Here is a 12525-nt window from a genome sequence, read left to right as displayed (position 1 = left end):
TAACACCAAATGGTTTGGAAAGCTGGTTAGAATTATTATACTTCTATTGAATTGACTGGTCATTCTGTCATGTGTACTTGATCGTTTATGTTTTTGTCTGCACAAATTTAGCAGGGACAAGAACATGCCTGTGCCTACAGATTGCATCCCCCCACAGATTAGCAATTTATGGAACCATTAAAAAACATATATGGAGCAATTTAAGGTCGCTTTAATCATATTTTAAGTAGTGCAAAGTTTTGTAAATTTAAATAAATTGCTTGTATCTGAAACTAATATTCTAGTGTCAAAGGTAAAAGTAAGTCAATAGATTATATTTCTATCCTGGAGGGATAGATATTAATCCATTTAATAATGTACACAGACATAATGTCTCTTTAAAAATATATGTGAGTGTAAAAATTAGTAAAGGATAAAGAAACTTTCAAGGATTTTCACAATTTTGTTCAGAAGGAGAGGATACAATGGGCCAGTCCATAAAAAGTTAAAAATTGTATTCAAATGAATTGAAAAATAAAATTTCTCAACTAGAATTTGACTAAACAGAATCTTAAGTTAGCTTGCAATTTTTCTGTACCCTGATTTTATGAGCGGCATATACCACCACTCCCCCAAAATAATCTAACAGTCGAATATATTAAAATATATTCCGTGGTATATTCTGATATTCTGGAGTCAATATATATTCAGCCCAATCCATACAGGATAGATTTTCATTTAATCTTTGATTAGCAAATGTATTTGAATAACCAAATAAAATTAAAATTTTTCTGCTGGTTTGTGCATTTTCTTTATACGTAGGTAAATACACATTGTTCTTTTACAGCCGGGATTAGAAAGCCATAGCACGGCATATACTTCATGGAAGCTAGTTTCGCCACACAAATCCACTAAAATTGTACGTTTTTTGGAGAGAAAAAAAATGTGCGTCAATAAACTCTTTTGATCAAATTCAGGATTGCCCTAAAATATGAGTCAGAAGAAAGCTGTGGATATCAGTTTGCATCTGTAGCATTTTAGCAGTTCTGAAGAAGAATCCCTCCCACCCCACCCCCGCCACCAAAGAAAAAGAAAAATTAGAGAAACTTGTTTCTGAGCATTCAAGGAAACTTGCCAGTGGAAAATATTTTAGGGAGTTTGTGAATGCAGTTAGAGACAGAATTTTAAATAGAAAGGCCTTTTTGTCCTCATTAAAGCTGGCCTATATTCATGTATTTGGAGATAGTTTCCTCTACTGTCAGAGATTTATAACTCTAAAACTGTATATATATATATATATATATATATATATATATATATATATATATATATTAGCGTGCAGGAATGAATGTAATTCACTATAAACATCTCAATCCAGAAGGGTATCTGTCCTCAAAAGTGACAAGTTTCCCTATCTCCCCCTTGAACTTCCATGAGTTGAGGATCATCTGAGTTGCATCCATGAACACTTTTATCCTTTGCTTTCTTATTTGCTTGGAAGGCATTTTCATAACAAAGTATGGGTTTAGTAAAAGCAGTAAATAGGAGTCTCAATGCAAGAGAAATTGGAGTTTCCTAACATGCACATGATTTAAAAAATAAAAATAAAAAATAAGGTGCCTTGAGATGCTGGCAGTTTTAACATTTGGAACAAAAGAGTTCATATATATATTTACATCCTAACTGCTCAATTTTACCTTACAAGCTTCAATTTAGGAAAATATACAGTACTTTTGCATATAATGGTAACTTGTGAGCCCCTGAGTCAAGTAGAGAGGATTTAAATACAAAAAAGGAAATCAGCCATTAAAAGCACTTACATTGTATGTGGAAGAAATAGTACAAAATGATTATTTCCCCGGAAGACCAGGATCAGAAACATGCCTATGAAGACCCAAGATTCCTACAGTGCTTAGGGATGAATCTGTCAAAGAAGGATGCCTAATTGGATGAAGGCAAGTTTTCCTTTGCCTCGGGGGGTGAAGCTCTAAAGAGAGATCACTGTCTTGTTTTAAAAGTGAAGTCAAGTTGTCTTCCGAAGCTGTGTTCAGGTGCACCCCACTTGAGAGGGATTCTTTGGATTTAAGTTTAGACTTTTCAAGGTCTAGAAATTCAGGACACTGATAGAAAGAAAAGAGAAGAAAACATGTTTTTGTAATTCATTTGGACATATTTCTAAAATTACACTCATGAAATCTAAACATGTTTTCTTTTTCCATAAATCTGTATTTGATTAGTGGTATTAACCAATCTTTCCCTCTCAAAGGTGGGTCAAGATACTGAAGGTCAGGTATCAGTTTAGATAATCCTATATAACCATTCCAAGATCTTTAATTTTACTCTGAAGCCATATCAGATTATTATTATTATTATTTAAAACACAATATTTCACATTGAGTTTTCCAGATGAGTTTTAATTCAAAATTCCCAACAAAACTGGGATCAAAAAGGTGGGTGATTTGGTGAGTACCTTTGGAGAACAAGGAGAAAGAAAAAAAGAAAGGAAGGAAAATCACCCATCCCTTGGAAGAAAATATTATCTAAATCCACTGAAAGCAAAAAACAAAGTACATGGTTTTACATTGTTTCCCAGCCATTCAAAACTCGAGATAAATTAATCTCTACTTTCATATTTTAGAAAAATTGCATTATTTTCCTTTAGTCACATTACCTCATGCTATTAATATAGTTTCATTCCCCAGAGCATTTTGCACTCAATTCCCAAACTTCTAAAAAAGTTTTTACAAGATGGTTCTGTAAATTCTTTTTTTTTTTTTTTTTTTTTCTGTATGTGGGCCTCTCACTGTTGTGGCCTCTCCCATTGCGGAGCACAGGCTCCGGACGCGCAGGTCCAGCGGCCATGGCTCACAGACCCAGCCGCTCCGCGGCACGTGGGATCCTCCCGGGCCGGGGCACGAACCCCTGTCCCCTGCATCAGCAGGCGGACTCTCAACCACTGCGCCACCAGGGAGGCCCAGTAAATTCTTATTTAAATCATTGTTCTTAGGTCCAGTTTGGCCACAGTGTTTAAGTAATTAAGAATGATTCCCAAAATAGAATTCCAAAGGAGTTGGACTTTTCCTATTAACATAATTCAAAGGGTTCCTCACAGGACTTCAGAGGAAAGATAAGGACACTAACATTCCTCTTACCATCACCAAGGTGAGAAAAGTTTAGAGCTCACTGGTGATGGGTGGGGCACAGATGTGGTTACTAGTCTGATTACACTTGGATCTCAGGTCTTGCTATTGCGGCTGCTATTTCTCTGCCCCTTCCTTCCTGAGACCCTGCCCAAGGGTGCCTCTTGTCACTAGAGCAAATTACAAACCTTTATTTGAAGCATGTTTTGGACCCAGGGCTAATCCTTAGCTTTCAAAGCTCTACCATTTATAAACTTAAGTAGATTGATATTTGAAAAAAAACTTTTTCTTAAAAAAAAAGTACTAGTGTCTTAAGATCATTCTTCTAGGTCCATTGTTCCCAAAGTTTAAATGAGCAAAAGAATCGGGGGCAAAGGTCGGGGTTGGGGAGCTTGTTTAACATGGAGATTACAAAGGCTCATTCCCAGATGTTCTAATTCCGGAAAAACAGGGATGGAGATGAGAATCTGTATTTTCCACTGCAGCTCAGGTGATTCTGATTCAGGTGGTCCCTGGAAACACACGTTGAGAGACACTTTTGGTTACACGCTATCTATACTCACTTGTGAGGAAGGACTGAAACTTCGATCCGTCTTGATGGATGCTACCGGATGACTGGTTCTCGTCAGGCGGATGACAGGTCTCTGATACTCTGCTCCTGTAGTTACCATACTGTAGGCTGGGGGGACCACAGTGGTTTGTTTCTGCAGCAGCTGTAAGATGCTCTGGACGTCTGCAGTCATTTGGGATTCAAGTCTGCAGGACAGACAGATATGGGGGAAGACAGTCCTAAAGTTGTCCAGGATTGCAAAGCATTTGAGAAAATTACCCAGGATTGCAAAGCATTTGAGAAAATTGCAGCACCACCAAAGAACAGAATTACAGCCCTGCTTTAAACAAGAAGGACAGGAGAGGGAGCACGGAGATGCTCACTTTCTATATCTCACTAATGGCTCTGATAAAGATCGTTGCTTTCCTGTTCGTTGATCTTAACAAAAAAACAGCTGAATGAAGAGGCTACGTTTTCACAGTGTACATTGTATTACATCTTTACAATTAAGCTTTATTGATTTCAAAATGTAAAATGCATTCAGAATCCATTTTTAATCAGTCATTCTCTGTGCTTTTTATCAGGTTTTGGTCAGTTTCTTGTGAACATTTTATTTACTGTTTAAAAAGATGTCATAGCACATTTCTCTTATAGCTGCAACAACTGGATAATTTCTTATGTGTTCCAAATTTATATTATCTATATTTTACTTTGCCTCTCTCCTATAAACATCAAATATTGTATATCATTCATTGTATTCTTTCCTTAATGTTAAGTACTGTCAAATGCTAAATTCCTTTCCCATCTACAGTTTGGAGCCTTTGGTAATTAAGAAACAGACCAAACATAAAAGTTCACTTGCTTCTTTTTTTTTTTTTAATTTTTAATTTTTTTATTAGTTTCTGCTTTATAACAAAGTGAATCAGTCATACATATACATCTGTTCCCACATCCCTTCCCTCATGCATCCACTTGCTTCTGTAACCAATCTGGCTTGCAAAATACCAGTCTGATCATTTTTTTCCCTAAAGCTCACAAGTAGCCTACTGGCCTGTTAATTTCATTCTCATTTTAAATTAAAATTCAAGGGAAAGATAGCAAAATACAATGGATCTGATTCCCCTCCTTTGCATGTGCTAACAGTATTAAAAAAGGATTTTGTGGGTATAAGAACAGAAAATTTGGACCATATGCCTCTTCAGAATACTTTTAACTCTTTACTTATTTGTGCTTACTATTTTGTTTCAGGGAAAAATGCAAGGAAAAGGTAAATCTTACCCAAAATTTAAAATCATAGACTAATTTTGCTCAATTACGTACATGCTGTATTTGTGAAATTCAAAGTGGAGAGAACTTAGCCTTTGATTTGAGAGAGAATAGAATAAACCTGGATAACATGAGAAAAAATCATTTTTTTCCTTTTAGTTTTTAACATTGACACTACAAATCTTCCTTCTGAGAATCATGATAACATATTATTTGTGCAGGTTTTCTATATTTGGTATATATAGCCATATAGCTTAGTGTCTTCTAAACAAATAGCTATAGATTATACATGATTGTGCCTTGCAAATGTCAAAACCACACACTGAAAAAGAAAATGAATTATCAACTAGTTTATTTATCTATTTGTTACCCATTGTTCCAATCTAATATTTTTATGGTGCCAACTAAACAGAGAAGACTCGTTATTTTATTATGCATCAATTTTTTCTTTCACACTTCAAGGTACAGCACAAATTTTTATCTGCACCCCCAAATCTTCCCTTATTCAAAATTAATTTCTCTCTCCTCTGAGTCCCCAAGGAAAATTCTACATCCATTGTAAATATTTCTGTATGAATTTATCCCATCATTAACAGCATTTAATATTTAGGGGGTGGCTTACACATTACATGTAAAAGGCTTTGGGCATGGAGAGTGGAATAATAAAAACTGCATCAACAAATGGGATTCAAGACCCAATAGAGAGTCAAAAATTATGATAATGATCTTTTTTTTTTTTTTTTTGCAGTACGTGGACCTCTCACCGCAGTGGCCTCTCCCGTTGCAGAGCACAGGCTCCGGACACACAGGCTCAGCGGCCATGGCTCACGGGCCCAGCCACTCCGCTGCATGTGGTATCTTCCCAGACGGGGGCACGAACCTGCATGCCCTGCATCGGTAGGCGGACGCTCATCCACTTGCGCCACCAGGGAAGCCCTATGATAATGATTTTGAGTCCTCACAAAACCTTTGTCAAACAGCAGGGGTCTCCAAGAAACAGGATCTCGGTCTCATAGATTCTATCTATTTGAATAGTGTCGATGAGGGAAAAACCTATTGGAAGTGTGTAATAGCAACATGCTACCATGAGTGGGATTCCCGAACACAAGACCATCACATGCAGGTGGAACAGCTGGTGCAGGGTGAGAACAAGACTGTGCCAACATGACTTAGCTAAGACAGCAGACCACCTCTGTCAACATGACAGTTGTTTCAGGAAAACTCTGCCTGGGAAAAATAAGTCTAAGGGAATAAATAACTTTACTCCTTCAGGAAATTTCTATAGATTAACTCACTGGAGACAGCAATCTGCTCTTTTGAACAAATAAACTTGCTTAATCAAACAAATTTTATTTATCCATACTTGCTTCAAGGCCCTCACTTCACTGTGTCCATCAATTCTGAACTATTATATTATGAACTTTGCCCAGATCCACTCAGTTTCCCACCTTAAAAGGCTCAGGCTCCAAATCCTATAAATATCCTACTTCTTACTTCCCCTTCTGAGATAACACTTTAGACTCTGTCTAGGTGGTGGTCTCTCTTCCTGCAGTGACTTTGAACCAAACCTTGGTTTGGTTTTATTAACCAGTAATCTGATATTTTGGGTAGTTCAATGCAATGGATTGAATGTTTATGTTGAAGTGCTAATGGTGAAATCCTAACCCCCCATGGGATGGCATTAAGAGGTGTGGCCTGTGGGATTTAATTAGGTCATGAAGGTAGAGCCCTCATGAATGGCATTAGTGCCTCATAAACCAGAGCCCCAAAGAGCTCCCTTCCTTCTACCATGTGAGGACAGAGAGAGAAGTCAGCCATCTATGAACCAGGAAGCTGGCTCTCAGTAGATACTGAATCTCCCAGCAGTTTGATCTTGAACTTTCCAGTCTGCAGAACTGAGAAATAAATATCTGTTGTTTATAAACCACCCAGTCTATTGTATTTTTGTTATAGCAGCCCAAACAGACTAAAACATTCAACAAAGAAGAGCTTTAGTGAGGAATTTCTTTACTATGCATAGGTTGTATTTTCATGTTTTATGGCTAGGGTCTATCAGCTTAATTGGAATGGACTCTTCTAATGACACAAGTAATCTGCTCTACTCTGGAAGAATTACAGAGAATTTTGAAAAAATCCAGCTTTGTCTTTAAAACAGAAAAGAATAACCCAATTTTATAATTTTTTTTTTTTTTTTTTGTCAGTGAAGGCATATGTCACTCCAAAACAAGCCACTTTGGCATATTGATTCTTTTGAGCTGTAGGCACTTGGAGAATAGCAAGTGTGGGGAAAAGCTTTCTCTGAACTTCCCTTATCTGCCTAAAGGCAGATTTTCCAGAAGGAACTCAGTTGTCATAAATCCCCTCCCTGGGAGTTTCAACAACCAGGGAAGATTGACTTTTGTCACAGAAGAGGCATCACACTGAGACAAACTTTGTCACAAACTATCATACCTCCCATCTATTCTTCTAAGGACCCATTCACCTTCCTAATGATCATTCATTCTCCTCTAAGAGACCTACATCCCCCAGCCCCTTTCCCTATTAAGATGGTATTTAATCTTCAGTTCTAAGGCACCTCAGGCAGTTACTAATTCTCCCTTGAGTATCACCCATGTGTATGTGAGGTATACATGTTAATAAATTTATGTTTGTTGTTTTCTTATTAATCTGTCTTTTATTATAGGGGTTTCAGCCAAGAACTCAGAAAGGTAGAGGAAAATTTATTTTTCTTCCCCTACATCAGCATAGCTATACAGCTGTGTAAAATGAATGTTTTCATTCACTTATTCAAAGACCCACAGTGTACCAGGCACAGTGTTCTGCAAGGGATGGAATCATCACTGAAAGCTTTTATATCCTCTAGGGCCTCGCTATGCAAAGCATGCTCAAATCTGGGAGCTTGTTAGAATGCGGAATCTCTGTTGATTCCAGACCTAGACTTAGAATCTACATTTTAACAAGATCCCCAGGTGATTCGAAAGCACATTAAAGTTTGAGAAGCACTGCTTTAGGATCAACAATGAGCGATTTACCGATATATGTATATCTGTAGGCATAATATATAAATATGTAAGAACATTTCTTACATAAACTTTTAACCCTGCATATAGTTTAATTGGCCATTAAAGCAGAAAAGCAGCAGCAGCCAGAATGATTCAAGATGGACCATTTATATTTGTTTTTATTGCACTGTGTACTTAATATGTGTATTTGGGTGAAACAAATGGGATAGAATTCACAGTTCTACTACATTTGAACAGAATACTGAGGCTAAACAGAGTAGACCCAACTCTAGAAAGAGTCCCAGGATTCTTACCTTGCAAAGTTGAAGTCTAAATTGAGCTGCCCTCTTCAAACTTGTTTTCTATATGTTTGCCTTCTAGAGTAAACTGGAGTGGAGGTAAGAGGTTCTTGGAGATGGCAGTGCAGTAAAAATGCAATGTTTTGGATTTTAAATCCAAAAGAGGCTAAGGTGAGTCAGGCAATAAAATGTTTGTGACAATTTCAGAGCTAAATAGGAAGAAGTTAGTCAAAGAAAATAAATATGTTAAAAAACATACAGATGCTAGGATATATCAAAAAAAAAGATTTAGTTGCAGTTTGGCTGTGAAAAAAGTATCATAAAAAATTCATGCTAGGAGCTTCCCTGGTGGCACAGTGGTTGAGAGTCCGCCTGACAATGCAGGGGACACGGGTTCATGCCCCGGTCTGGGAAGATCCCACATGCCGCGGAGCGGCTGGGCCTGTGAGCTATGGCCGCTAAGCCTGCGCGTCCGGAGCCTGTGCTCCACAACGGGAGAGGCCACAACAGTGAGAGGCCCGTGTACGGCAAAAAAAAAAAAAAAAAAAAAAAAAAAGAATTCATTCTAAAACTAATGTAATAAAGTAATAAGAATTATTAGTATTAAAGTACGGTTGCAAGCCAAATGGGTCCTGGATGTATATGCCCTTAAAAGTTTACACTTTCAGCCCCAGGACACATTAAAGGCAAGTATTTTCAGTAATCTTTGATTTACACTAGCAGCAATGATTGGTATCCATGATGAGGCAACAAGGGAAACTTAAAATCTCAATTTTCATCCAGAAGAAAGGTCCCAATCAGGAAACACAGAAATAAATGAAAAGCAAGAGAACATACTCAGACAAACATCAATAATAGAAGTTAAGTTCATTGTTAATCATACTTTACTGGGGCTTCCCTGGTGGCCCAGTGGTAAAGAATTTGCCTTCCAATGCAGGGGACATGGGTTCGATCCCTGGTCGGACAACTAAGATCCCACATGCCGTGGGGCAACTAAGCCCATGCACCACAACTACTGAGCCCACATGCCCTGGAGCCCTCATACCACAACTAGAGAGAAGCCCACGCACTGAATCGAAGACCACACGCAGCTAGAAAAAATAATCATATTTTATCTAATTACAGCACTTTCTATTTTGTAGCATATACACTCTCCACATGTATTACCTTAGTCTTTACAACAGTAATGCAGGTCAGTATAGGTCAAAGAAAGAAACTGAGGCTGGAGAAATTTAAATGACTTGATCTAGTCATCCTGTTAGTAGTTAAGTAGAAGAGTTATGACTTTAATCTAGGCTAACCAATTGCAAGTGCTGTGTGAGTATCATGCTGAAGAAATCACTGCTGTCCCTGTCATTAATCCATTCATTCAGTAATTTTCCCATTTACTCCAGGAATTGAATGCATACCATATGTTTCACAATAAAGGAATGGGCAGGAATCAAGGAAGTTAAAGTTCAGAGATCACACTTTTATCAATTCTTTTGTGTGTACAGTGTATATTTTGATATATGTTGTGGCTAAAAAAATCAATGTAGCTTGGTATAAATAGCAGGGAGAGATAGTAAATGTACTAATTAACTAAATATGCTTCTCTGAGCAATAATAAGTATGATCATGTTAAGTTCTTAAACCTTAATTAGGAATTACTGACTCTAAGTAAATGATAGTTTGTTTTAATTTTCTCAGATAAGTTTCAATTTTACAAGACTTTCATTTGGCACTTGAGAATGGGATATAGACCTCAGTTTTTTAACTTTTAAACTTTGATTAAGTTACATGAAAACAAAAAATACAAAATTAAATATTTAATTTATACAGTATTGTCATACTTCTGTTTGAAATTAAGGCATACAAATTTATTTCAATTTACAAATTTGTAGGTTTTCTAATTCCTTTTGTCTGTTTTAATTGCTAATTCATCTTTCATGGTAATGTATGTGTGTGCATACATTTTTATGTTTACTGTATTGTTTGACACTGTTCAATTCAGGCACAAAGATTTAAAAAAGCAATACAACTACAAGCAGCATTGATAAAACACAGAAGAAACATTAAGCATAGATAGCTAGCTTATGCAGTATAAACAAAACTCATAGAATGTGGTAAGTATAGAGAACAAGTAAGCAAGTAGCTTGTTACACATGGGCAGAATTCATAAGATGCGTTAAATACACACAGCATGGTAGCAACCTGCAAGACACCCCAAAGATAGAATTGAAATATGATGTAACAAACCAGAGCATGGCTTATACATGGAAAGAGATGGAAACAACAAATTATTCTCCTGTCACCTCTGGGTAGACGACTGCCACCCCCAAGTTTGGTCACCCACTGGTGACACACACACAGTATAAGCTCCTTCTGACACCTGTTTTTTACCTGTAAAGACCAATAAAACACATGGCTGTTCAGCAGGCTAACTGAAATGCCACAACTGTGGCCGGGTGTACTCGGCCTTACATGTCTGTGATAGAGCAAGTGTGCCATCGGCACTGGGGATTTTCTTTATCTGTGGACCCCTTTTGTGCAAACCTAAACTCTGGTCCTCATAACCACACCTTCAGCCTGGAAGGCTGATGAGGTATATATATATATATATATATATATATAATTGCATAAATCAGGATACAGGTTATATGGTTCTTTTACCAGGATTGCACTTATTAGAAATGTGTTAATTACCCCATCTGGCGTTCCTCATCACTCACTGTGTGTTTTAAATTGATTTAGTAAATCCTGTGATTTGAACATTTTAGTTTAATCCATGCAGTTTTCTGTCTGTGGCTACTGGAATACCTTGCCCAGTGATGTCCTGGAAACTACCTTGACTCGAGGTCATTTTCCACATGTAACACAACTAAAGCAGTATCATACTTGTACATCTATTTTTTTTTCCCTGAATGTCATTGATCAGTTTAATTTTAAGGAATCCATGTAGATTTGGGTTAAAGGGTTCCATTCTTCCTAAAACCAAAATTTATTCTTTATCTTAAAAGGTTAGAGATCAAAGATGGAGGGAAAATGGAGAGGATCTGGACTTTAACTCAATCACATGACAAGTTGGCTGAAAAACTAAATGTTGAAATCATTTTGTCAATATTCTTAAAAAAATACCATACCACATAACTATATTACCATGAACAACCAAAAAGTGCAAAAGGAGGATTGAAAGAGGAAAGGTGTTAGTCAACAAACTAAATATGAATTATTTTGAGGGGATAAAAAAGGTTTCTTAGGCAGCCAATGCTGATGATATATACTAATTTTATGACAAGTAAAGAAAAAATAGGATTCATGCTGCCAAAAGTGTGAAGCATTCTAAATAAATGCTCCTTGCAAGACAGATTAATAATTCTGTCAACTTATAGTCTTCTTTTAAATAAGTAAGTGTATAAAGAAGTGTATATGCCATCTATGGTAGGACGAATTTGCTATTTACAAAGAGTAAGGCTAGACCCAGCTAAGGGTTTGGACTATGTTTTCCCTTTGCCTGGCTATTGCGTATACCTGTTAAGCTGTTCTTGGAGCAGATCTAATCTTTGCTCCACTTCTCCATAGGCGAGGTCACTTTCCGTTTCAGAGATCCCCCAGGCAGCTCGCGGAAGCGCTGAGGGACTAGACTCATCAGCCTCAGTTCCGGCAGTTTCTCTTTCCCAGCTTCTGGTGTCAGCGATATCTGTGGGAAAGGGCAAGATGGATGTCAACTTCTTTGGGTGCCCATTTGTAGCTCCAGAGACATCCGCAATACAAGCAGGAAGGGGTCTTGGAGTTTAACGGGAAGACAGAGAACCAGAGTGACCCAGGGACCTGTCCAGGGGCCACAACCAGTTGGTAGCTGAATCTCATCCACCCCGATCCTGTCTGCCACTTCCCACACCCATTTCCATACGAATAAAAACATACAGCCAGTTATGAGTCTTGAGTACAATTTTGTCTTCTTTCTATTTTGTGCTAAGAGGAAAACATGGATGGCCAACCCCGAACTCTGGTTAGAGAGCAATGACTTTGTGCTTTTACATTTGGGAAGAAACAGCACCATTTGTATGTACTGCTGCACCTCAGGTTGAAGATTTTAGGGCTCTTTCACCCAGAATAATTTGCATACTTCATGATTCAGAGTGGGCTCAAGAAGAGACAGCCATGGGGAAGTGATGATCTTCAGAAACCCAACTCAAAGTAGAGCCAAGGATGAGCCACTAAGGATGGGAAGAGTCCTAAAGTCTCTAGTCCTATGACATTATTTCATGTTTTTATGTTTCCTTGTAGCTCCTTCTGCACTGTCCTTT

At 37.6% G+C, this 12525-nt stretch overlaps 1 protein-coding gene across 5 annotated transcripts in view; it reads right to left on the bottom strand.

Annotated features, from left to right (window-relative positions):
* Positions 1-1064: 1064 nt before the first annotated feature.
* Positions 1065-12525, bottom strand: part of KCNH7 (potassium voltage-gated channel subfamily H member 7) — a 457039-nt gene continuing 445578 nt past the window's right edge. For all 5 annotated transcript variants that reach the window (XM_081242073.1, XM_081242076.1, XM_081242075.1 and 2 more), the window contains 3 exons: positions 11747-11915; positions 3683-3875; positions 1065-2099 (listed from right to left, as the gene is read on the bottom strand). In XM_081242073.1, the coding sequence (XP_081098199.1) occupies positions 1830-2099; positions 3683-3875; positions 11747-11915 (632 nt within the window). In that variant the 3' untranslated portion in view covers positions 1065-1829. The remainder of the gene's footprint in view (positions 2100-3682; positions 3876-11746; positions 11916-12525) is intronic.

The sequence above is a fragment of the Mesoplodon bidens genome, assembly GCF_964165515.1.
Source record: "Mesoplodon bidens genome assembly, chromosome: 8".
NCBI lineage: Eukaryota > Metazoa > Chordata > Mammalia > Artiodactyla > Ziphiidae > Mesoplodon > Mesoplodon bidens.
This window is presented reverse-complemented; position numbering and strand designations above follow the sequence as displayed.